Consider the following 27,685-nt stretch of genomic DNA (forward strand, 5'->3'; position numbering starts at 1 on the left):
CTCGTGTCACCGTCACCAGTTGTGCCCTCACCTTATAGGCTTAATAGCTACACCTTTACAATCAGTCTTCTGCTTGGCCTCTTTAGATTTACTTCCTTCTTATGGCTTATCCCCTTATTCAGACATCTCATATCACAGCGTATACTCTTTCCTTATTCATTTACCATTGTCTCAACTCACATCGCTCACATGCAAGGTAATAAAGCTTACAATAGTGCTTTACTGTTTTAAAAGATTTATTTATATAAAACATAAGACAGATTTCACTCACCCAAATGGGAGGATGTCTGAGGAGGATAGCATGTCCCCATCCTTTACCTACTTATCATGAACCTCTCCTTGTTGCTAGCCACTGTCCCTGTGAGGCGGGTAACTTGTCCCTACACTACCCACACAGGTAATGTGAGCCAAGCCTGGGAGCCAGGGTCTTAAACAGATTCTGCCCAGACCAAGATGGCCACCGAAATCACATAGGGTGACAACAACCAATCGAATAACTTCCTCAGTGACCCAGGAAACCATAGAGGGACCACATTCCTTTCAACTTCCTCTCCCTCTGCAGTGCCACTGCAGTTGAGTGGCACCTGCAGTGGAGAAAGTAGACTGTACCTGCCTATATGCTTCTAGGACTCTGCAGCCAGGTCTGCACAGATAACAACTTTCCTGCTACACTTCCCAGGTATTGACTGTAGATGCACTTCTTATGCACATATGCACATGGAGGCCATATCTTAACAAAATAACTTTCTATGTTTTAAGGCTTCAGTCCGCAATACAGTCAGTTTGTAAAAATTATCAAGTACCTGGGTGTACTGCGAGCGCAATATTTTGCGCTCGCATTGCACCTTTTTTGATGCCAATTAGAGCCTATGGCTCTAATCAGGTGCTTCAAAAACACCCCACCGCTGCCGTAATTCAGGCGGCCGGTGCTTGAAAAAGGGTCCGGACGCCTGAATGGGGGTGTCTACAGTGGCCATGGATAGATTCATGCAATGTATGAATATATCCAAAGTACACAGAGGGGGTGGCTGGAGAGAGGGGGCGGTGCCCAAGAACTCCTAATGGACGCGCCCTCACTGTGTGGAAGGCAGATTGCCATGGTACATTGAAGAAAAACTTGAATTTTAGTTGGCCATTAAAAAAAGCAGAATGGCTGCAGACTGAAAGGGGTAGGACATTATTAATATCTTTGTATAGTAAACTGCAGTTTGCAGGTTATGTACATATTATGTTACCTATACTACACATAAAAGCCTTATGCTATTTAATTAATCACATGGGTCAATCATGTTGTCTGAAAACCAATTCCAGCAGCTCAAAATATCATTAATGGAATAGGACTTGTACAAATACATGGGTGGAGCTTTTACAGGTGTCTAGGGACTTATTAAGAAGTTAAATGAAGTTTAGATCACAGGACTCTTCCCATGTGGCAGTTGATAAGATAACTCATCCTGCACCTTGCAAATCCTTCAACTGCTGCTATTCAGCAGAAGGTAATGAATGTACACCAAGGCATTAGAGAACTTAAAGTGTTTGTAAACCCTTACCTATACTTAGTAAAATAAGTGGCCTCAGGTGAGACACAAAGGTGAACCTAGCCCTCCTACATAAGTTGTACATGTTTATCTGCCGCAATTTGTCCTGTACATCCTTGAAAATTTCGGACATGAAAAGGATTTTTCAAAGGCCCTAAACTCTGAGAGCTGATTGGAGGGAAGGGACAGCACAGCACAGGATTAAAGCAGAGGCTGTGAATCAGCTGTAGCTCCCTCCCCTGTCACCTTTTCAGATTTTAGTGTCTTCAAACATCTCAGAAGTGACTCATACTGATAATAGAGGAATGGGACAGCAGAGAGAAATGACACTTGGTACTTTGGAGAGAGAGAAGTACACACAATAGAAATGTGTGCATTGTTCAGATTTCATGTCTGAGGTTACCAGTCACTTTAAGTTTAAACCACGACTAAATAGGTCCCCAGACTACAAATAGGACTGGGGTTCTTAATCCCATCCTAGGACCTCCATGCCCAGTGTAGCTATGGAAATTACTATGGCAATAATGTACTTTACGAACAAATACGCTATGCAAAATTGAAGCAACATTTGTTTTTAAAAAGCAAATAAAATAATTATATATATATATATATATATATATATATATATATATATATATATATATATATATATATATATATATATATAAAAAATAAAATAATTGTTCCCTCCTCCTTTAGAAACGTACAGGTTTGATTTGTGCCACAAACGTTATCATCCTTTCCATCATGTACGCCACCAACACCACATCCATCTTATCCGTGAAGTCTGAGGCTCCCCTGGTGTAGGTCATTAGCTGCTGAGCATATTCAAGGACATTGGAGTCATTCACAGGCATCTAGAAACAAAGTATTGTTATGGTCCTTAATGCATTATTAAAGGAAAGCCAAATCCTATGTTTGTAAATATTGTCTATTTAATAGGCAATAAAAATGGGAATGGCGACAAAAGATCTTTATAGAGATTTTTCCTTTACACATTTAACTAATGTAGATGCATACATTCTGCATAGTGAAATAATAGCACTGGTAAAACAAACAATCCATAATGATTTCCTATGTGTTTTTATAGAAGGTGCGATACCTTTTATGATGCATTTGAAAATATTGCAAAAATGGACACACTTAGCCACACACTAAGAAAGATGCTGTTACATTGCCTTTAAGCCCCAAACGAATGTTGTCTTTAGGAGGTGATAAACAAGAAATCCACAATGATAAACAAATTAAGATTTCCCAGCACACTTGCCAGTAGACATGTGCACTGCAAAAAAATGTGTTTGTTTTCGTTTCATTCGTTTTTTTTTTGTTTTTTTTCATTATTTGGGTTGTGATGGGAGGGCCCATGGAACCCATGGGAAACCTTTGTTTCAGCTCCCATGCACCTCTTATGCCTAAGTTACCCTGTGCCCATTAGGGGCGCAGGGTGACTGAGAAAATATGACTTGGATTACTTAAAATGGGACAGTAATATTTAGCCACAATATTTCCCAGGATATATATAAAGACTATTCTTGGTTTGTTTGATTCTGAACTCAACATGTTAATTGAAAGAGCTGATCACGTTGGCCTCTGTACAATGTTACATGGGTCATTCGTTATGATCGCAATTTGGAAATTAGAAAATTTGTAAATTCCTAAATCCGAAAATAAGAAAGAAAATCCAAAAAAATTACTAACTAACTAATAACTAACTATTAAATTATAGGTATTTGAATCTCCTTTCAAATGTGGCTGTTAGTGAACATAACAAATACAAATTTATCCGAAGTTATGAATTATCCGACATAACAAATGCCACATCTATTCAAATGGAATGGAACAAATTAATAAATAATAATAAGAAGAAGAATAAAAAGTTATTATTATTGTTATTTATTATTATTAATTTGTTCCATTCCATTTGTTTATATATGGCATTCGTTATTTCAGATAATTTGTAACTTCGTATTCGTTCACTAACAGCCAAATTTAAAAGGAAATTTCAATGCCTATTAAAATTAATAGTTAGTAATATTTAAGTTATTATTAGTTAGTTATTTCAGATTTTCTCATTTTTGGACTTCCAATTTTACAAATTTTCGAATATTTGGAACAATTAATTAAAAAGGGTTTTGGTTCATTTGGATATTTCCGATTTAATGAATTTTTCGAAATTCGTTAAAAAATGAAAATCGGAACAAAACTAATTGCACGGGTCTACTTGCCAGCTACCCCACAAAAAAAAAAATCTAATTTACCCTGTCTAACTATTCATGTTCAGGGCCGGTTCACACCAAAACAGATTATGGGAAAGGTGCCTTCCGAGCCCATTACCCATACTGAATTCAAAATGCACTGACTGGGTATACGTACTTTTTTTTTTCTAATCAGTGCATTTGCTACTTTTTGTGTGATCCAATGTGATTTTAGCCCATCCAAATGAATTTGTTGAAAATCACACTGCATTAGAAACGCACACCTGTGAGAGTCAGGTGTGAACTGGCCCTAAATACAGAGGATTTAGTCTCCAATTTGGAGCATATATAGCAACGGATAAATTAAGGGCAGGTGTGCATTGAGGGAGTCCACGCAAACTTGGTAAATGTGCTGGGAAATGTGGGATGTGGAAAGCCCTTTTACCATCTTTTCCCATCCCGTGTATACACATATGATGGCCCCAAGGTGGCTCTCTCATCCTGGGCGGCTATCAGATGATATCCTCAGCTTCCTGGTCGCCTAGGGAGCCTGAGCATGCTGCCGCGTCACTCGGGAGAGGATGCGCATGCCCAGTGACTGCGATCTCTGCAAAGCACACATTGGTTGACACAGAGCAAGGATGTGGATCTGTGTGTGTACAGATCCACGTCCTGTCAGGGGAGAGGAGACAGATCATGTGTCCCGTGTATATAGGGACACCGATCGGTCACCTCTCCCAGTCAGTCCCCTCCCCCCAAAGTTAGAATCACTCCCTAGGTAACACATTTAACCCCTTGATCGCCCCCTAGTGTTAACCCCCTTCCCTGCCAGTGACATTTATACAGTAATCAGTGCATTTTTTATAGCTCTGATCACTGTATAATTGTCAATGGTCCCAAAAATGTGTCAAAATTGTCCAATTTGTCCACTACAATATCACAGTCCCGATAAAAATAGCAGATAGCCTCCATTACTAGTCATTTTTTTTTTTTTTTGCAATTTTTTTACCAAAAATATGTAGAAGAATATATATGGGCCTAAACTGAGGAAGACATTTGTTTTTGTTTTTTGTTTTTTTTAAATTGGGATATTTATTATAGCAAAAAGTTAAAAAAAGAATGTGTTTTTTTCTAAATTGATGCTTTTTTTTGCTTATAGCGCAAAAATAAAGACCGCAGAGGCGATCAGATACTACCAAAAGAAAACTATTTGTGGGGGGGAAAAAAAGGATCAGTGGGTACAGTGTTGCATGACCACGCAATTGTCATTCATAATGCTACAGCGCTGAAAGCTGAAAATTGGTCTGGGCAGGAAGGGGGTGAAAATGCCCAGTATTGAAGTGAAGTGGTTAATGTGCAACTTACTGCAAAGCCCCATTATAAATTGTGGTGGTTGCCAACTTGACATCTTTTTGTATAGTATGTTACAAAGACTCTACAATGAAATTGCTACAGTTAGCCAAATTTTATCTGACTCAGGGATGATCACTTACAATTATATGTAAGCTCCTGCGATTAGCTGTGGGATCTGGCAGCTTCCCATTGTAAAACACCAAATAAAGTGCTGCTGCTAAAACCGAGAGTGTGCCACTCACTCTAATGTGCTAAAATGCTTAAAAATTGTGGATTTGGAACCACAAGTGCATCCAACTATACAAATACATGTATGTAGATTCAAAAGCCCATCAAATATATAACAGTCTTCATATAATTCCACAATCTTAAAAAAATGAGCGAAACAAGAAACAAAAAATACAAAATGAAAAACTGAAAAAGTTTACTTGAATGTGTTTCACCACCAACTAACGAAATCCTCTTATAGGTGCTTGCTCTTAAATATTACTACTACCACCACTGGGCACTCGCCTCCTGTTAGGACCTATGGATAATAGGTCTAATGTCCCTTTAAGGGAAATATCTGGAAGGAGTTTGATCCTTCTCATTTCTCCTCCTGGCCTGCTCTCACTGTGTTCTGACATTCACCAATAGGGATGAGCCGAACACCCCCCGGTTCGGTTCGCACCAGAACTTGCGAACGACCCCCGCGTTCGGTACGAACGTTAGAACCCCATTGAAGTCTATGGGACTCGAACGTTCGAATTGGAAAGTGCTAATTTTAACGGCTAATATGCAAGATAGTGTGCTAAAAAGGGTTTGGCGACCTGCCTCCTGCCTCAGGGGACATGGGTCACTGCAAAAAAAAGTTTTAAAAACTACCGTTTTGGCGGGAGCAGTGATTTTAATGACGATTAAAGTGAAAAAAAAAAGTGAAATATTCCTTTAAATATGGTGCCTGGGGGGTGTCTATAGTATGCCTGTGAAGTGCCACGTGTTTCCCGTGTTTAGAACAGTCCCTGCACAAAATGACATTAAACGGAAATAACACCATTTAAAACTGCTTGCGGTTTTAATGTTATATCTGGTTCCTGCAATATGGTTGAAAATCATTCAGAAAAATGGCATGGGTAGCCCTCCCTGCCCATTACCAGCCTATTTGGGTCTTGTACACATATTAAGGGGAACCCCGTACCCATATTAAAAAAAGGAAATGCGTGTGGCCCCCAGGCCCTATATACTCAGAACAGCAGTATACAGGCGGTGCAAACAAGACAGGGACTGTGTAGGTTTGTTGTGTTAAGTTGAATCTGTTTGTCATTTTCAACCGGTACATTTTTAAAGTGTAGCTCCAGTCAAAAAAAATATCTTTAAGCTTTTTGGAAAACATAGGGAAGGGTTATCACCCCTGTATAATTTTGTTTTGTCGTCCATCTTTTTTCATCTCACTTGCTGCTGTCTCCTTGCGTTTGCAAGTAGGAGATGTTTGTAAGTTGGATGTTTGAAAGTAGGGGCCTGCCCTATATTATAGCGGTATGTACTGGGTACAGAGCACGCAGACAGCACGCACTATCTCCTAACACTACTGACTGCAAGCTCTATTATTAACCACTTGTTAGCCCAATGTTTGCATAAAGTGAAAGATGAAGTTATGCTGAGTAAATAGATATCAAACATGTCACTCTTCAAAATTGCACATGCCCGTGGAATGGCGCCAAACGTCGCTACTTAAAAAATCCCCATAGGCGACGCTTTAAATATTTTTTTACTGGTTACATGTTTTGAGTTGCAGAGGAGGTCTAGGACTAGAATTATTGCTCTCGCTCTAACATTCTCGGCGATACCTCACATGTGTGGCACATGCGAGCACATGGGGACATGGGCGCTTTAATTTTTATTTTATTTTTTTATTGTTCATTTTACTTTATTTTAGTTTGACATTTTTTTTCCCAAAAATATATTTTTGATCACTTTTATTCCTATTACAAGAAATGTAAACATCCCTTGTAATAGGAATATGGGATGACAGGTCCTCTTTACAGTGAAATCTGGGGGGTCAATATGACCCCACATCTCACCTCTAGGCTGGGAAGCCTGAAATAAAAAATAAAAAAAAAGATTCTGGCTTTGATCGTACTGGCGAGTTGGTAGAAACACCAGAGGGCGGTGAGGGGTGGGGGGCGTCTATGGCTGGGTACTTCAGGGTATCACCGAGTATGGCTGGGTATCTCTGAGTATGGCTGGGTATGGCAATTTATGGCAGGGTATTACAGAGTATTGGCGGGGTATTGGCGGGGTACTACAGAGTAATAGCAGGGTACTGCAGAGTATTGGGGGTACTGCAGAGTAATGGCGGGTACTGCAGAGTATTGGGGGGTACTGCAGAGTAATGGGGGTTACTGCAGAGTAATGGGGGGTACTGCAGAGTAATGGCGGGGTACTGCAGAGTAATGGCAGGGTACTGCAGAGTATTGGGGGGTACTGCAGAGTAATGGGGGTTACTGCAGAGTAATGGGGGGTACTGAAGAGTAATGGCAGGGTACTGCAGAGTAATGGCAGGGTACTGCACTGCAGAGTAAAGGCAGGGTACTGCACTGCAGAGTAAAGGCAGGGTACTGCACTGCAGAGTAAAGGCAGGGTACTGCACTGCAGAGTAATGGCGGGGTACTGCACTGCAGAGTAATGGCGGGGTACTGCAGAGTAATGGCAGGGTACTGCAGAGTAATGGCAGGGTACTGCACTGCAGAGTAATGGCGGGGTACTGCACTGCAGAGTAATGGCGGGGTACTGCAGAGTAATGGCGGGGTACTGCAGAGTAATGGCGGGGTACTGCAGAGTAATGGCAGGGTACTGCAGAGTAATGGCAGGGTACTGCAGAGTATGCACTGGTATTGCAGAGTATTGGCAGGGAATTGAGGGGTTAAATTCGGTGAGCAGCGATGTGGGCACTGCAGATGCAGCCCACATCGCTGCTGACACCGATCTCTTTCCCCTCCGCTGTACCGATCGGTACAGAAAGGGGAGGGAGGAACAGGCGTCATAACATGACGCCGGTTTGTTTCCAAGTGATCACTCCGTCATTTGACGGAGCAATCACGTGGTAAACGGCCGCTATGAGCGGCCGTTTACCGTGATGCGCCGGGTCCTATGGACCCGGCGGTCACGGATGCTCTCGAGTGCGCACACCTCGGGGCACGCGAGAGTAGAATTCTGGGAGGCCGTTAATTAACGGCCTCTCTGAGTTAAACAACCGCCCTGAAGCCGTTAATCGGCAATAGGCAGTTGTTAAGTGGTTAAAGCTAGATCACTAGCTATATAGGTGAGGTGAATATAGTGGTGTATACTGCAGTCAGGGCACAGACAACAACCACTACACAGCAGCAAGATAGGAAATCAGCCAAAAACGATTGGTGTGTACTGTGTTGAAGGTACACAGAACACCCACTGCTTCAGATGCAAAGTAACACACTACAGGAGGCCGCCTTAAAGGCGGCCTTATATAGTGTGGGGCGTGCACTACACAGTCTGAGCTATGATTGGCCACAGGCAGGATGCCTGTGGCCAATCATGGCTCTCCTCGCTGCCGGCGCTGCGATTGGCCAAGCATGCGGGGTCACAGTGCATGCTTGGCCAATCATCGGACAGCAATGCACTGCGCCAACGCAGTGCATTGTGGTCCGCGCGCGCGTCACTCGAATTTTGACGCGAACGGCCAAAACGTTCGGAATTCGCCGAACGCACGAACAGCCAATGTTCGAGTCGAACGTACGTTCGACTCGAACACGAAGCTCATCCCTATTCACCAATATCACAAACGGATGCTCCGAAATAAAACATATAGGCTATCATTGTGCTTTCCATAAAATCAACTGTATTTATTAAAAAAGACCTAAATGAAACTACTCACATTTAAAAGTGCACTAGAGGCTAGTCCGCAACAGACAAATAGCATGTGTGCTATAAAAACCCACCACGTGTGCAGCTTGTGGATAGATAATTGGGTGCTGTCCCCTAAAGGCCACTAGATACCTCCCTGCAAGAGGAGGCCTTGTTTTATTTCTGAGCTTCGGCTTGTAATATTGGTGAATGTCATAATACAGTAAGAGCAGACCAGGTGAAGAGATAAGAACATAAAAAGAAAAAATAACTGCACTGTGAACTATTAATTCCTAAAAAGCAGCAACTCTGCTGTGAGATATGCACAGAAAGACAAATGTGGTAATGAATAGAGCTGTGCTCTCTTAAACTAATATAGTGAAAATATATGATTGGTATAAGGGGTTCTTTGCCACGTCTCTATGAACTGCTTCGTCCATGCTTACACAGCTGGTTAAATAACTGGACTCTGCAAACCAATCAAGGTCTCGTATCTGCTCGCCATCCTTGGAGAAAAAGATCCTGGCTGGGTATTAGCCACAAGCGATTCAGCTTGTGCAAGCTGGTAAGTGTGTTATCTATGTGGGGGTGGACGTACACTTTGTGTGTCAGTCTGATTCAATATCATCATGAGGAGGATTCCCATCGAATTATTATATGCACCTTTGTGTGCACGGGTGGTGTGTTGATTTTATATGCTACCCGATCTAGATCACCATTTTTTTCTAGTCTATACCAGTTCCTGTGGACTATTATTATCAATAAATATTTAGATTTTTGTTATCACTGGTGTATATGATGTGACTATGTAATGGATTATAATTATCACTACATATGGGTTGCTCATCACTTGTTCAGACGTTATTAGCATATTGAAGATATAAGAAGGATCAGACTCCTTCCAGATATTGCCCCTAAAAAGGGACAAGCTCATTAGACCCATTACCCATAGGTCATAACAGGGGGTGAGCGGCCAATGGTGGTGGTTACACATGGTGTGAATAATATTTAAGAGTAAGCACATATAAGATGATTTTGTTGGTTGGTGGTGAAGCACAGTCACATGGACTTTGTCATTTTGGATTTTTTGTTTCTTGTCTTTCTCATGATTTTGCAATTGTGGAATTATATAAAGACTCTGTTATATATTTGACAGGCTATTGAATCTATATACATGTATCTATTTGTATAGTTGTATGCAAGTGTGGGGCTGAATCACAATTGGTTTTGAGTATTTTAATGCAGAACAACCTAACAAAACATCTCTCCTTGTTCTTAGTGCTCTAAACTTCTAAAAGGTTAATCCTGGTTGCTTTGGAAAATTTGTAAACCCCAATCCTCTACATAATCATACTGAATACAAGCCATCAGTATTTTTTTTTTATATAGTGAAGGTTAAAAATATAATCATCTGATTGGGAGTTAATGAAACACTTCTGGACTTTTGAGCTTTTTACATCAATATTTCCTTGGTATTAACGGGACTTTGGAATGAGTCCTGTGTGTGCTGACTCAGTCAGTTTTGCGGACAATCTTGTAAATTATATTTATGAGGTATTTGCAAGTAGAGTCTGTGTTTCGGTATCTACAGATGTGGCTCTCTTTGCAAAATAATAATAATACATATGTATAAAAATAACACAAAGGTATTTATTAGTGAGAGATAATAGTTATCGTATGTTCATCGAGGGAAGTAAAAGGGCTGATTACCAGGCTGAAGGCATGCAGATGTCTTGTTACTTCGTGAGTAAAGGGGCATTCTGAATAGTCTTGTTCTGCCCAGCGTCCACTGCGGTCACACTTTCGCCAAGCTCGTAGTTCTTCTCCATGCTCAGCATAAAGCAGTGAGCTAAGTGCAAAAGCTCTGCAGGGGTAGAAAGCCATCATTCCAGCCAACGTTCTAGGCCATCTAAGAAAATAAAGATAAGATTATGATTTTTCACATAGATTGGCGTTTTCCACCAGCCTTTCTTGTTAACGGTTAAAATACAAACCCAAATCATGAAAATGTCATAAAAGCTAGCATGCAATTTCAGAATCAAATTTCAATATTTTTACATTTACAGCTTTCATTACAAAAATATTACACAATCCCACCGCAAAGGTCCTTGCTCAGGCACTTCCTGTTATAGGGTATCAATGCTCTGCTCCCGTCTCCAAGTTGTGCTCCTGCATTGTCACTATATGGGCTTCTAATAGTAATTTCAATACACATTATTACATTGGCATGAAACCAAATAAAGTGCAGCACAATCACAACAATGCTACCCTAACATAAAATTAAGCATTCAATGATAAGAATATCCCCATAAAAAATATATAGTGAAACACGTATACATATGTACCTATTATGAACTGAACAAAAAACAAAAAATATCTTACATAATATGTGAATGAAAAAAGTAAATATAAAATCACAATAAATATCCTTTGTGCATAAGCCCTCAAAGTGAAATGTATAAAAAATGATCTAACATTATAGCAGTGTGCCAATGGATTTCAACAAATTCTTGCATGCAGAAAGTGCCCCAAACAAAATCTTGTGAGCCACCACCTATTAGCCCTTGTACACACGGTCGGACATTTAGACAACCAAATCCGTTGGATTTTGTCCGACGTATTTTGTCCGACGTATTTTGTCCGAAACTGTTGTATACACACAGTCGGACAAAGTTGTCAGAAAATGTGATCGTACTTAACGTGATGACATTATTTCATTACGACGGGACTACGTTCAGGCTAGTAGCCAATAGCTTTAGTCTAGGAATTTGATCTGAGCATGCGTGGCACTTTGTCCGATCGGAATTCTTTACACATGATCGGACAAAGTCCGATCAGAGCATGTTGTCAGAAAATTTTATAGACAAGTTGGAAAACTTGGTCCGTCGGATACTCCGATGGAAACAGTCCGATGGAGCCTACACACAGTCGGATTATCCGACAACACGGTCCTATCGGACATTGTCCATTGGAATATCCGACCGTGTGTACAAGGGCTTAGACCTACAGAATGGTAAGGTCTAAAAACACTTGTCCCAATATTGGCTATATATTGCTGGTTCACTGTGATGCAAGATTTTGTTTGCAGTGCTTTTCCTGACACAAGAATTTGTTGAAGTCCATTGGAGCATGGCTGTCATGAGAGATCATGTTTTTATACATTTCATTTTGAGAACTTATGCAAAAAGGATATTTATTGTGATTTTGTATTTACTTTTTTTCATTCACATTCAGTGCCTTGAAAAATTATTCATCCCCCTTGAAGTTTTCCACATTTTGCCATATTACAAACAAAAACATAATTGGGAATTTATGTGATAGACCAACACAAAGTGGCACATAATCGTGAAGTAGAAGGAAAATTATAAAGGTTTCTTTTTAAAAATGTTTACAAATAAATATGTAAAAAGTGTGGCATGCATTTGTATTCAGCCCCCCTGAGTCAATACTTTGTAGAACCACCTTTTGCTGCAATTACATTTGCAAATCTTTTTGGGGATGTCTTTACCAGCTTTGCACATCTAGAGTGTCAAATTTTTGCCCATTCTTCTTTGCAAAATAATTTAATGTCAGATCTTGTACTTGCTTCAGAGCATGCGTCGTTTTTGGTACGTCAGAACAGCATACACATGAGAGTTTTTCCCAATAGGAATTGATTCCCTCAGAATTTTTTTTAGAACATGTTCTCTTTCTAGGTCCATCAGAATTTGATGTAAAAAGTCCGATGGGGCATACACACGATTGTAATATACAATGAAAATCACCTGTCAGACATTCCGCTCGTATGTACACAGCATAACAAGGTTTTCTTCTAAGATTGCCCTGTATTTGGCTCCACCCATCTTCCTATCAACTCTGACCAGCTTCTCTATCCCTGCTGATGAAAGAACCCCACAACATGATGCTGTTACCACCATGTTTCATGGTGGGGATGGTGTGTTCAGGGTGATGTGCAGTGTTAGATTTCCGCCACACATAGTGTTTTGTTTTTAGGCCAAAAAGTTCAATTTTGGACTCATCTGACCAAAGCACCTTCTTCCACATATTTGCTGTGTCCCTTACATGACTAATCACAAACTGCAAATGGGACTTCTTATGGCTTTCTTTCAATGTTTTTCTTCTTGCCACTTTTCCATAAAAGGACAGATTTGTGGAGTGCACGAACAATAGATGTCCTGTGGACAGATTCTCCCACCTGAGCTGCGGCTCTCTGCAGCTCCTCCAGCTTTACCATGGGCCTCTTGGCTTCTTCTCCGATGAATGCTCTGGTTTGTCAGTTTAGATGGACGGCCATGTTTTGGTAGGTTTGCATTTGTACCATACTCTTCCCATTTTCAGGCGATGGATTGAACCGTGCTCCTTGAGATGTTCAAAGCTTGGGATCCTTTTTTATAACCTAACCCTGCTTTAATCTTCTCCACAACTCTATCCTTGACTTGTCTGGTGTGTTCCTTGGCCTTCATGATGTTTGTTCACTAAGGTTCTCTAACAAACCTCTGAGGAATTCACAGAACAGCTCTATTTATACAGAGAATAAATTACACACAGGTGGACTTTATTTACGAATTAGGTGACTTCTGAAGGCAATTGGTTCCACTAAATTTTAGTTAGGGGTATCAGAGTAAAGGGGACTGAATACAAATGCACGTCACACTTTTCACATATTTATTTGTACAAAAAATTGAAAACCATTTATCATTTTCCTTCTACTTCACAATTATATGCCACTTTGTGTTGGTCTATCATAAAAAATCCCCAAAAAAATAAATGTATATTTTTGGTTGTAACAAGACAAAATGTGAAAAAAATGTCAAGGGGTATGAATACTTTTTCAAGACACTGTATATTGCAAGTTAATTTTTATTTTGTTTAGGTGCATCCGCATTTCATTATATATTTTGTATGGGGAGATTATGATCATTGATTGCCTAATTTATGTTAGGGTAACATTGTTGCGGTTGCACTGCACTTTGAGTTGGTGATTGAACACACCCCAGTGTTTGGCTGCACCACTTGTGTTTTTTTATGTCTATTTTTTTGGTAAGCACGTGTAATTGTTGATTCTTTTTATACGTAGGCATGGTTCACTGTTGTCACCGTCAGGAAGCACACCCTGAGAAATGCTATGAAACAATTCTTTGAGGGCACATAGATACAAAGTATCTGCAAATAGGCTGTAGGAGAGCAGTGACACTGAAATGCAACAAAGAATGAAAAAAAGGGGAAACAAGCGTTATATCTAAAAGAGAAAAGGAAAAAAAAAAGGCAATGGTTTATGATGCAAGGTGTTTTATTAGGCAACTGTCAAGTAGTTAGGGTTTACGTCTACTATGCAACAGTTAGCGACTTCCTGAAGGAATTGCAATCGGATTACAGTCCAGTGTGTGTGGGAAAATTAAACTTGCCATTATACTCATTTTAAACACATTTAGCCCTTTAAATGTTACCTATATATTATCATATCTGTGAACATTAATAAAATCCCTTTTACAGAAAACCAATTTATAATGTAATATTATAACGTGTCATATGTTCTGTCAGTAAATGAAAGGAAGAAGTAAACCCTTTCAATCATGTTGCAATGCTTTATCCCCCACTAAGATCTCCCCTTCAGCCTGCTGTTGATTGAGTCAAATATGCTAAAGGACAGGCTGGAGAATTTCTAGCTTTTCAGAAGTTTTCAACTATATCCACCCCCACTTCCCTGCCAGAGGATTCCTGGCAGGTCTGTCCCGGAGTGGGTTAAATCATCTGATATGTCATAGTGTGGGGAAAGTGTGTGAGTTTTCCACCTTTTCAAATAAAAGTGGAAAACTTTGTTGCTTCCATCAGTGCCTTTTTTCTGTAAAGAAAAAACAAAACAAAAAAAACTTTCTAATTGTAGAAGGCTAAAATCTACTGGTCAAAATCACCCAGCATGGCTCAAGGCAAATTTGCTGATAAGTCTATGGCCAGGGCTGGACTTACCATTGGGCTTGACTGGGCTCAAGCCCATGGGCCCCACCCAATAGGGGGCCCCGTGGGCCCTGCCGAGATACATAGCCGAGTGTACTCGGCTCAGCTCCACTCACAGTCACGCCCAGTCCTGTCCTATGATGTACATAACACAAGGACTGGGCGTGACTGTTAGCCGGGCCGAGTACACTCGGCTACTCTCAGCTCTGCTCGGGGCTGCAAGAGGACCCGAGAGCCGCCGAGAGGACCCGAGAGCCGCTGATACACAGGTCTCCAGGGCTGGACTGGGACAGAAATTTGGCCCTGGACTTCATCCAGACCGGCCCACTTACACTTTGAGTGTCCCATCAGCACTCCCTTACATCAGAGTGTCCCATCACTAGCCCCCTTACATCAGAGTGTCCCATCAGCAGCCCCCTTACATCAGAGTGTCCCATCAGCAGCCCCCTTACATCAGAGTGTCCCATCAGCAGCCCCCTTACATCAGAGTGTCCCATCAGCACCCCCTTACATCAGAGTGTCCCATGAGCAGCCCCCTTACATCAGAGTGTCCCATCAGCACCCCCTATACATCAGAGTGTCCCATGAGCAGCCCCCATACATCAGAGTGTCCCATGAGCAGCCCCCATACATCAGAGTGTCCCATGAGCAGCCCCCTTACATCAGAGTGTCCCATCAGCACCCCCTTACATCAGAGTGTCCCATCAGCAGCCCCCTTACATCAGAGTGTCCCAACAGCAGCCCCCTTACATCAGAGTGTCCCATCACCAGCCCCCTTACATCAGAGTGTCCTATCAGCAGCCCCCTTACATCAGAGTGGCCCACTGAGCCACCGGCCCACCGGGAAACTCCCGGTAGTCCCGATGGCCAGTACATGCCTGCAGGACTCTGTATCTCGGCTGCGCCATTTTTAAACTTCAAGACTGCAATGACAAGGCTGCAAATGACACTGGACAAGGCTGCAGATGGATGGGCAAGGCTGTAGATGAACACTGATAAGGCTGCATTGATGGGCATTTAAATGTACGTTTTTTTCCTTAAACTTCCCTCCTAAGCCCTTGTACACGGTCGGAGATTCCGACGGAATGTGTCTTTTCGGACCGTTTTGTCGGATATTCCGACTGTGTGTGGTCTCCATCGGACTGTTTCCGCCGGAATACCCGAGGGACCAACTTTTCCAACTTGCCGGTAAAATTTTCAGACTAAATGCTCCGATCAGACATACTCCGATCATGTGTAGCCTACTCCGACGGACAAAGTGCCACTCATGCTCAGATCAAATTCCTAGACCAAAACTATTGGCTACTAGGCTGAACTTAGTCCCATCGTAACAAAATAACGTCATCACATTATGTACAATCGGATTTTCCGACAACTTTGTCCGACCGTGTGTATGCAACAGTTTCGGACAAAATCTGTCAGACAAAATCCGTCGGACAAAATCCAACGGATTTGGTTGTCAGAATGTCCGACCGTGTGTACAGGGGCTAAAAGTTTCTTTCCTTAAAATTCCCTACCAAACTTGGGTTGCGTGTTATACGCAGATAAATGCTGTAATGTACACAAGGTAGGGCCCGAAAGTGGATCAAGCCCAGGGGCCCCCACCACCCTAAGTCCTGCCCCGTCTATGGCGCATACCTCTTGGATGTCAGACTTTTGGAATGGCTGATAGGACGTCATGCCCACCACATGCATACTGAGGTTCTATGAACACATCTGTTCTCGTTTGTGTAATCTGGACATTACAATTAGATGTCAAATATCAGGAACATCTCCCAGACTAGGCAACAAAAATAGAAGGCAATTCCAACTTTTGTAACATTTTTATACATATACCCACATTCATAAAAAAATGCATTTATTATATTTTTGGATTGTAGCCTGCAGAGCACTGCAGTGATTAGTTAATTGCTGGTGCAATGTACAGGGTCTTGCAGAATCTTTCTCCAGCCCAGAGTCCTGCAACCTTCAGTAATTGGGCTATAGTAAAGAATGGGGTATAGATGAAGTGGCTATGTGGACACCCATGCCAAATAACCTGAAAGTAAGATATTACAGGGGAAAAAAAAAATTGTACTTACCTAAGTGGATGAGTATATCCACTGATATGCATATCCACCACTGCATTTGTCCCCTGTCAGTTCTAAAGCCTCATACACACGATCGAACTTTAAAAAAACGTTTCTATGGATTTCTGTACAAAGGGCGTTGACTGTGAACTTGTTAAGCATACACACGATTGGACTTTTTCAGCCAACTTTCACCAAATCACATGGTTTTTCTGCTCTTTACTGCCACCTTTGGTCAACTTTTGTATTGTTGTCTGATCTTTTGCATTGGTTCTGAGCATGCGTGTTTGTCAAGTCTGATGGTTTTCTGTACACACGATTGGACTTTGCTCCATCTGACTTATGTTGTCGAAAAGTTTGTCTGTTCGCACAACCAACATTTGTCTGATGAAAACTGAAAAAGTTTGTCTGATGGAACGTACACACGGTCGGATGTTGCCTTAAAACAGCTAATTTGCATGTTTGTTGTCAAAAAGTCAAATAGTGTGTACGGGCCTTAAGACTGAGAACTGAGTGATCAAATACTGCCGATTGCCCAGCTCTCAGTGTTCAGGCTGCAGAGTGCTGGAGACTGTTGGTCCCAAGCCCTCTGCTCTTCCCTCCAGTGCTCAGTGAAATGCTGGGCTGTATAGGGGACAGGAGCAGCTGGCTCAGGATCTCATAGGCTGATCCAGCTGCCGGTCGAGGCATCTGGGTGGATGACAACCACGTGGTCAGAATCTTTTCAGAGCCAGGACAGGCTCTTTGACGGGTCACAGGAGTGCAGAATGAACTGCACTCCTGTGATCCATAGAAGTACAGCTAATAAAGCTTTTGCTAAATCTTCTGCCCTTGTTATTTTAACTTTGGATAGTAAAAAAAAGTTTTTCTGCCAGGCAGCAGCTTCAGCTGAACAGGCAGCAGCTTCAGTGGACTGAGATTTCTGCAGCATATTTTACAAGTACAGAATCACAGTATATATAAAATAACGTGTAAAGTGGTTGGAGGGAAGCTTCAAAATGGCAAGGATGTTTTTATTACAACTTATGTGAGCAGACTGCAGTTCCTCTTAATGTTACATTTTAAATATGGATATAATATAAAATAGTTTGGATGCAACATGAAACTTAGTTTAAAGATATAAGAATAGTATTTAGGCCCGAGATAAGTTAGGATAACATACATTTACATGAAAGGGTGTTTAAAAAACTTAAAGCAGAGTGCCATCCAAAAGTGGAACTACTCATTTGTTTCCCGCCCCCCCCCACCCTCCGGTGTCACATTTGGCAACTTCCAGGGTGGAGGAGCCGATACCGGACTTTGAGACTGGGGTGTGGCGCATTACGTCAGCAGCTTGGCTCCCTCGTCCTTCCCCCACTGCTGGGCCAGTAGGAGAGTGCAGCGGTGTCTTGCGCATGCGCAGTAGGGACCCGGTGTGAAGCCGTAATGCTTTACTACTGGGTTCCCCTATCGGCAATGGCAGCAACAGCACGTGACAGCTGATGGAAACATCAGCACGGTGTCGACATTGCTGGACTCCAGCACAGGTAAGTGTCCTATTATTTTGCAGCTGCAGTATGTGTATTCATTGTTGCAGGGGTGGGTAGACCTCCACTTTAAATGCCCACAAATACTGTGCATATTTTAAAAGTATATATCTCGATCACAATCTAATATCATACTATTACACAAAGAAACAACTATCAGATAGCTGCAGAAGAATACTATAAATAAAATATTTGTTTGCTGGCATAGACTTTTTTCATGTAGAATTCCAGCCATATAACAACAGCAACATAAAATCTCTAAACCGCTTTTTACAGCTCTACACTGGTACTGTCTGTCTGGCTTTCTGAGGAGCTGATGTGAAATCAGAAAAGCGGAGACCTTTTCCATAAGAGATTATTAGCTTGCAGATCAGCGAGAGAATGCCTTAGAAACAATACCTTTGACTAATCATATATTTAAAGGGTTTACAGGCTTCCAGCCATTTGCATTGTATTCCCTTTCAAGAGCAAAACAGACTCAGGAATGACTTTTGAAATATTCTTTAAAATACTTGAACTTTTCTGAAGGCTGATCAATAAGGTTGAGAGCATCTTCTTTTTGATTTATATCCAATGATTAATTGCCTTTGGCGGTAATTTGAAGCTGGATCAAAGATTTTATAAGTCTACTGAGCACTAACAAAATAATACATGCGATCGAGGCTAAGGTTGTCTATAATGCTGCGTACACACGATCGGAATTCCAGCCAGTCTGAACTTCTGCCAGCCAAAAATTGATAGCATGTTCTCAATTTTCCAGATGGAAAAACTTTCTATCGGCAATTCCGATCGTGTGTATGCAATTCCGACACGCCAAAAATCACGCATGCAATCACGCATGCTCAGATTCAACGAGACAGAAGCTATTGGCTACTGGCTATTGAACTTCCTTTTACTAGTCACATCGTACGTGTTGTACGTCACCGTGTTATAAATTATTGGAATTTGATGCGACCGCGTGTAGGCAAGACAGCTTGAGCCGAATTCCGTCGGGAAAACCATCAGAGCTTTTTCCAACGAGAATTCCGATCGTGTGTACGCGGCATAAGACACTTTAGAGAGGTGTTTACAGTCAGGCTAAGTGCAAAGCCCAAACTGCAGGAATCAGCCCAACCAACCAAAATTCTGCGTTTACCTGATTTCTGTAAAACGCTTGGCTGTTCTGAGTTTGAGACATAAAACCTTTAAAAATATACGCAGAGCCAAAAATTCCTTTTTACATTTTGACTTGTAGGGAATAGTTGAAACCTCTGTGATCTGGTTTCGTTCAAATGATTTTCCCTTTCACTTTCCACCCTGTAGACATATCTGGAAATGGAAGGGGATCTCTCAAAGTGAGGTGTTAGCTGTAACCAGAACAAGTAAAATGACACCCGAGTGGGAGCCCTATTGTTTTCTGGGTGGACCTCATATGACGTTCCCCCAGAACATGCCTCGCGTGGGCACCACAGGCCATACTTCAGCATGATCTGTCATACATATGTGTGTGTGTGTGTGTGTGTGTGTGTGTGTGTGTAATTAGGGCTGTTACTGATTAAAATTTTCAAGTTCGATTAATCCATTTTTTAAAATCGATTAATCGACTAATTTTGATTAATTAATAATAACTCCTTGCGTCACAACTCTGAATTAGTCAGTGGTAAATGTGATATACACTATATACAATCACCTGACACTAGTTAGTTTCCACAATCCATGACTTAACTTCACAGTTGACACAAATACGTTTTAAGTTCTATTTTTTTTATTAAACTTTAAGAAGAATGTAGAAAGTTAGTTTAATTATAAAACTTATCTAGTATATTGACTGTCAGTCACTTTATAGTAGGCAAGTAGGCATCACGTTAGCCAGTCACGCAGACATACCAGAGTGTTTACATTTTATTTTATTTTTTTACAACAATGTTAAAAACAGAGGTTATCAAGTTTGCCTACACAAGATTCTTTACTTTTAATTTATTTAGCAAAAAAAAACCCAGTGGTGATTAAATACCACCAAAAGAAAGCTCTATTTGTGTGCCAAAAAATTCTAAACATTTCATTGGGCACAGTGTTGCATGACTGCACAAATGTTATTCAAAGTATGCAAGTGATGAAAGCTGAACATTGAAGTGGCTAATGTGGACTTTCAATCAAAAGTAAAAGAGCTGTTAATCCTCCCTATCTCACTACCACTCCTCAACCCCAAGTATTTTTTTTTATGGGTAACTGGTACATTTTTGACAGGTACTTGCTCCCACTTCCTCAATTCTTCCTTAGGCAAGAATGACATCACTCATCCCACCTCCTCATATCATAGAACCCAGGAGCCTGCAGGACTAATCTCACTGCAATGTGTCGCATAAGCATTGGGGAGCTGGCTGTGATTCCGCAGTAGATTGTGGCACTGGAGGACCAAGGTTGTGAGAGGAACCAGCTATGGGAAGATACCACTGGACTCCCGGGACTAGCAAGTATCTGGCTTCTGTAGCTACTGACTTTTAATTTAAGAAAATTGTGAAATTCATCTTTAACAACCCAGCAGAAATACACAGAAGGGTATCCTTTACCAGACACTGCTTTACACTAGCTTTCCTTGATTTAAAAATTAATCTACAAGTAATAGTATCAAACAGTATAGAGAGACCACTGACATCTATGATTTTTGTTTTCTGGTACTGTGACCAGTAAGGATGAGCAGAACACCCCCCCCCCCCCCCCCGGTTCGGTTTGCAGTAGAACATGCGAACAGGCAAAAAAATGTTTTCAACATCCGAACACCGTTAGTCTTTGGGACATGAACATGAATAATCAAAAGTGCTAATTTTAAAGGCGTATGTGCAAGTTATTGTCATAAAAAAGTGTTTGGGGACCTGGGTCCTGCCCCAGGGGACATGTATCAATGGAAAAAGTTTTAAAAACTGAAATTTTTTCGGGAGCAGTGATTTTAATAATGCTTAAAGTGAAACAATAAAAGTGAAATATTCCTTTAAATTTTGTACCTGGGGGGTATCTATAGTATGCCTGTAAAGTGACACGTTTGCCGTGTTTAGAGCAGTCCGAGAGCAAAATGACTTTTCTAAAGGAAAAAAAGTCATTTAAAAGTACTTGTGGCTATAATGAATTATGGGGAAGCCATAGGGAAGTCCCCATGCATCAGACGGGGAGGGGTCACGAACGTCACGGTGTGGCCCCCAACTTCAGTTATAAAAGAACTGTCAAAGCAAAGACACATCATATGGCGGGTGCCTCCCATGGAGGCGGGTCGGACGCATTTTTTTTTTTGGTCCATCGTTGGAGCAAGAGAAGAAGACGACTTTATGGGACATATTTATTTTTTAATAAAGGACTTGTCCCAAGCCGTGTCATGTCTTTTTTTACCATTTTCACACTTTTTTGTGAAATGGTAGGGCTACATTTGTACCCTGTTACCATTTCACACAAGGGGAGACGGGATCTGGGGGTCCCTTTGTTAAAGGGGGCTTCCAGATTCCGATAAGCCCTCTGCCTGCAGACCCCTACAAACACCGGGCAAGGGTTGTGGGGATGAGGCCCTTGTCCCCATCAACATGGGGACAAGGTGCTTTGGGGGGCTACACCAAAGCACCTTCCCCATGTTGAGGCCATGTGGCCTGTTACAGTTCAGGAGGGGTATGGTGCCGAGGTTGCATGCTTGGATAAGGGTCTGGTATGGATTTTTGGGGGGACCCCATGCCATTTTTTTTTTAAATTTTGGCATGGGGTTTCCCTTAAAATCCATACCAGACCTGAAGGGCCTGGTATGGAAATTTGGGGGGACCCTACACAATTTTTTTTATTTTGGTTTGGGGTTCCCCTTAATATTCATACAAGACCCAAAGGGCCTGGTAATGGACTGTGGGGAAATCCCATGCCCTTTTTTTTCCACACTTTTATGTGCATTGCCAGGACCGACAATTTATTATAGCCGTGAGTACTTTTAAATTACTTTTTTCCCTTTAGAAACGTCATTTTGCTCTCAGACCGTTTTAAAAATGGTAAACATGCGCCGCTATACAGGCATACTATAGACCCCCCCCCCCCCCCCCCCGGTACGAAATTTAAAGGAATATTTTACTTTTATTGTTTCACTTTAAGCATTATTAAAATCAGTGCTCCCCAAAAAAATTGCAGTTTTTAAAACTTTTTTTACATTGATTCATGTCTCCTGGGGCAGGACCCAGGTCCCCAAACACTTTTTCTGACAATACCATACATATAAGCCTTAAAAATTAGCACTTTTGATGTCTCCCATAGACTTTTAAAGGGTGCTCCGCGGCTTTTGAATTTGCCGCAAACACTCCAAATTGTTCGCCATTTGGCGAACAGGCGAATGCCTGATGTTTGAGTCGAACTTAAGTTTGACTCGAACATCGGGCTCATCCCTAGTGACCAGAGGTTCAGAGGTTAGTTATGTGCAAGGTCCCTGGTCATGTGGATGTTGACTGATCGTGATGAACTGCAACAAAACTAGTATTAGATATTTCAAATCTCCTTGTACAATAACATGGCAGAGGGCTGGGAGTATATAAAGGAAAGAAAGGGTATAGGTACACATTAAAGTGAAACCTCAGACTTTTCTTTTTCTTTTTAATAGAGTCAAGAAAGCTCCATCGGGGATTTATTGTTTCTGGCCACTACTGGAGACATTTCCTATCCCGCTGACAATGTCAATGTATAGAAAGTGAGTGGAAACATTCATTTTCTCTAAAAAGTGTTTTTATTTCTCTTGTGTTTGTGATAGAGCGAGCTGCCCTACATCTGTTTCTGTGACAACCCGGCAGGAAGGGAGAGGAAAGTTTCCTAACAGGGCAACAGAAAGCAATACAAATTTAGCAGATTCTAACCTTTCCCCTTTCAGACAATTAAAATACATTTTGGCAGGTGTTGCGCTTATAATATCAGCTTCAATATACAGTACACCTGCATAAACCTAATGCCGATTCTAATAATTATGGTTATTTTTTAATATTTTCTTCATTATTGTTAGATTAACTGATTTCATTTTGAAATCTCATGAGAGCGATGGAGAGATTTCCAAACTATTCAGCCATCCATCTATTCCAAGCTTGTATTTGGCTGGTCACGCCTGTCTGAATTCCTGCTCAAAAAAATACCTCAGAGGTACTATCAGTCTTTATGCTTATCAGATAACTTTGTCTGGGAAAGCTCACAGTGAAGTATCAATTTCTGCGAATCAAATATTGTGAGCATGATTTGGGTCCTGGAGCAAAGCAAAAATAATAGGATTTTGATACTTGGAGTTCATTAATAGACAAATGGTTTAGAATGCCACATGCAGGGGGATTTGGACACTAGAAACAAGAAAAATAGTCTGGTATAACCCCCCTCACTCACAGCATGCCTGTGGCATCTGTGCCCCTTAAAGGAAGCCAAGAAACATATTTTTCACCAAGTATAAAAGGCCAGTTGGGACGTACAAAAGCAGTTCAACTCAGGGGTAGATAAAAGCAACAAAACACTGTACCACTTACCCCCCAAGGAGCCTGTTGTTGGGCCTGTACTCCGATTCCACACCCCCAATAATTTGGCTCCATCCCCTTGACACAGCTGTGATACAGAATGGTGTGAAGGTACTTACAGAGAATGGCCCCACATGTACAATATAACAATAGTGTACCTTTGCCTGTACCTGGGTCTTCACTGCTTCGCCTGTGAAAGAACAACACCTCACACCAATTGTAATTAACCAGAACGTATTTTTACTGGAACTGGTAGAAAAGCAATAATTACATTAACTGCACTGTCACACAAACGTAGTGCAACAGCACAGTAGATATTCACAACAGTTTCCTTACATATAAATAACTCTTGGATGCACAGGCGTCTCCAAGGGGGACCAATGTCCAGAGGAACAATGCCTTACTTTGGACACCTTTCCCACCTCCAGCACACCGTAATAAACACAAAATTACAAAACCAGCAATACTGTACAACACACTAGCTAGGGAGCTCCCTCTTACTTTGTAAGGCAGTTCTCTCCATTTGAAATGAATGCAAGGCCTTGCAACGAAGATGTAGTCTTTATTCTTCTGTCTTCTGCTAGATATTGTGTTGAAATGATTGTAATCCAAAAAGGGTTTAGTAACAAGAACAGTGCAGAATAAGCATTGAAACTGTTATGGTGATAGGGCACACTTGTAACTACCTCTGGTGTAGTCGTCTCTGATCCATCAGCATCAGGTCTCAGTAAAGTATAGGCTTGATGCCTGCTAAACTCCATCTGATAGTGTGCAACTGCCACTATGGGACTACCAGTCCCAGCAAGACCGTGAAATGAGTCTAAGTGTGTAAAGTGTGTGTTAGCTTGTGGGCGGCAGCCCTCTCACCAGCTCCAGGCCTGGAAGAATAGGAACCCTTCACTCCGGCTGTTTGGATCCTGCTTTAAGTCAGCATGTCACGCTGCTTCTCTTCCACAAGGTGACCCAGACTCTCAGATGGCTCCGTCAGTTGTCTCCGATCCCTCTCGATCCGGTCACACCACTCCTTCTGCACCTGGATATCAAGCAGAGTCGATGGTTGTTTCGCTCCTCAAAGGCCTCCTCACAGGTCCTTACTGGCAGGCCATGCATCCCAAAGAGAACGAAAATGGTCGCGTGTGTCCTTTTATACCTACCCAGCATGCAGTTCCATCCCTGAGTGTCCATGGGTAGGTCACTTGGCATGGTGGGTAGGTAGGTCACTTGTGAACGTAAACAGTCACTTCCTGTAACATCTCCAATGTCTTTGTAATAGAAAATAACTGAAGTTCATTTCCCTTATAAACCACAAGATGGATAAATTATAGTACTACTCAAAAATTAACATTGCGTTATATTAGTAGGCAAATATATCAGCGCTACAACACTAACAAGCTCAAATAACAGAACAAGGAAAATGGGTGCTAAATGCATCAACATTAATATTAGATGAGGCCTGAACATCCATCTGGTAAAACGTAGAAAATGTGTGACCGGAACACCAAATCTGTAATAAAATTGTCCAATACCGAAAAGCCCAAGAGGTACTCACAGATCTAGAGTGAGCATTAACAGAAAGGGGTGGAACCTGGACCTTACGACCATAAGTTTGAACAAGGGTCTGTCTGAACTAACCTAAAATGGTGGGATGAAAAGCTGGTTTCTCTTTATGGGGACCATCAGAGGTGACAAAAAGTCAGTCATTCTAATGGAAACTGACTGCAAGGTAAACTCAAGTAGTTAAAAAAGATGTACAGAGTGGAGAAATGTATTTCTGATGTACTGCAGCTGATAGAGGGACAGGATAACAATGTCCTTATTGAGGTGAAAGAACAAAACTACCTTAGCAAGGAAGAAGGCTTTTTGCGTAAGACCAGAAATAATTATTTACAAGACAAAGTTGCTCAGACACATACCTCACAGATGTGATGGCAACAGGGAAAGCAACCTTATGAGTAAAAGGTTGCTTTCCAGGCCTGGTGTCAAGGCCTGGACTTGAACCTTGGACCTCTGCTGTGTCTGGCAATGACTCATCTTGCTTAGCTACTTGAAATGCTGGACAGCACCTTGTCTGATCCACTGGACAACCCTGTCTTGTGCCTTAACTTCTATTGAATCTTTAATTTTTTTGCTCCTCCCATGAATTTTCTCATTTAAGCCATCTTTTCACTTCCTGTTTGCCAGAATATTGTACTTTCTTCAGTGAGAATCTCACTTTTGTCTTCCCTGCTGTTGTCCATATTTTGCTAACACTCGTTATTGACCCTTGGCTTGTTCTTTGACTGCGCTACTGCCTGAACCCAACCTGCAACTACTCGTTCCTGGCCTTTGGCATGTTTACTGACCAAGCTTCTGTTTGATCCTTACCTGCTTATGCGCTACTGGACCCCGGCTTACTCAACTCCTGGTGGGGTGATCCTGAGGACTGCGACCTGGTAATAATGCACAGCAAAATCTATCTCCGCCACCTGGAGCTCTGGTGAACACTGGTTAGTACTTAGACTCTGCACCTCAGAAGAGACTGTCATCCGCCAAGGTGATTGCATGTTTACCTATCCTGCTGGTTAGTGGTAGTCCCAGTACTGCTATGGCAACTGATCTTTGAGCCTGACCCCTGATTGATCCTGCCTGCATCTTTCTCTCCCATTTTCTCTGTGTCCCCACTGCAGTCCCTAGATTAAGTACACCAGCTGGTGTCCTCTACAGAGTGTGCCAATTTTCAGTTCCCTTATAAGCTCTTTATTTCCTCTTTTTCTTATGGTTGCAGCCGACATGACTATAGAGTCACACATGTGGGTGTTTACAAAGCGATAATAACACTCCCCTCCCTGTCCCTATATTGCTAAACACTACAGGGGCGGGATATAGTATGCTGATTGATTACACTCACTTAGAAACTCACAAAGATGACCCATTTTAATATATAATTGTGAATACCTGTAAAATAAAAAAAGAGCTTTGGATAAAGGTTGGAACCTTTAGTGGGTAGTATTGGGGAAATTAGTGGTAGGTTGACTAAAACACCTAAACCCATGGTAAGTATAGAAGTGCTATTTGCAATCTCAGAACACCCAATAAGGAGATAGTATGCATCTGGACAAAACTATGAGGCATGTTCACTAATGCCAGGAGTCTGGAGAGGTCAGTAGGGGGCGCAAATTGGTCTAACAAACCTAAAAAAAAATTTTTTTTATGGCAACCAGCCTGCCTGGTTTTACAACTAAGTTAGATATCTGGTAAACTATAATTGGCTTATAAATTGCATATAGATGTGAATCTTAACAGTACCCACATAAATTGTTAAAGCAAATCTTATATATTATATATACATACACACATTATATATATATATATATATATATATATATATATATATATATATTAGTGCAAAATAATTGACTTCTAAAAATATAAATCTTAACAGTATCCACATGTATTCCAATAACCAATCAAAAGGTAAAAAGGTATGTGCAAAATATTGTGATAACCAATCAAAGGTATGTGCTATCACACCATATAAAATATAGACAAAATTTCATAGCAAACAGAAACTTCATTAATTTAAACCCTTCCACTGAATAAGCAAATGCACCAGCCCTCCTATAGTACCACAAAATAAAATAGTTATACCTGTGAACTGGCAAATCGCATATAATAAATACCAATAAAGAGCTTACACCATGAATACCTATCTAGGTGTATCAATCAAAATCA

The 27,685-nt window shown here is 41.3% G+C and overlaps 1 protein-coding gene across 1 annotated transcript in view; it reads right to left on the reverse strand.

The window, feature by feature from the left end:
• ADGRA1 (adhesion G protein-coupled receptor A1) overlaps window positions 1–27,685 on the reverse strand; it is a 1,280,537-nt gene that overhangs the window by 852,046 nt on the left and 400,806 nt on the right. Inside the window, exons 9-10 of the mRNA XM_077455240.1 lie at window positions 10,655–10,853; window positions 2,246–2,395 (exon numbers count right to left, since the gene is read on the reverse strand). Of these exons, the coding sequence (XP_077311366.1) occupies window positions 2,246–2,395; window positions 10,655–10,853 (349 nt within the window). The remainder of the gene's footprint in view (window positions 1–2,245; window positions 2,396–10,654; window positions 10,854–27,685) is intronic.

The sequence above is a fragment of the Lithobates pipiens genome, unplaced genomic scaffold, assembly GCF_037356315.1.
Source record: "Lithobates pipiens isolate NorthernLeopardFrog02 unplaced genomic scaffold, aLitPip1_a1.2 Scaffold_25, whole genome shotgun sequence".
Taxonomy (NCBI): domain Eukaryota; kingdom Metazoa; phylum Chordata; class Amphibia; order Anura; family Ranidae; genus Lithobates; species Lithobates pipiens.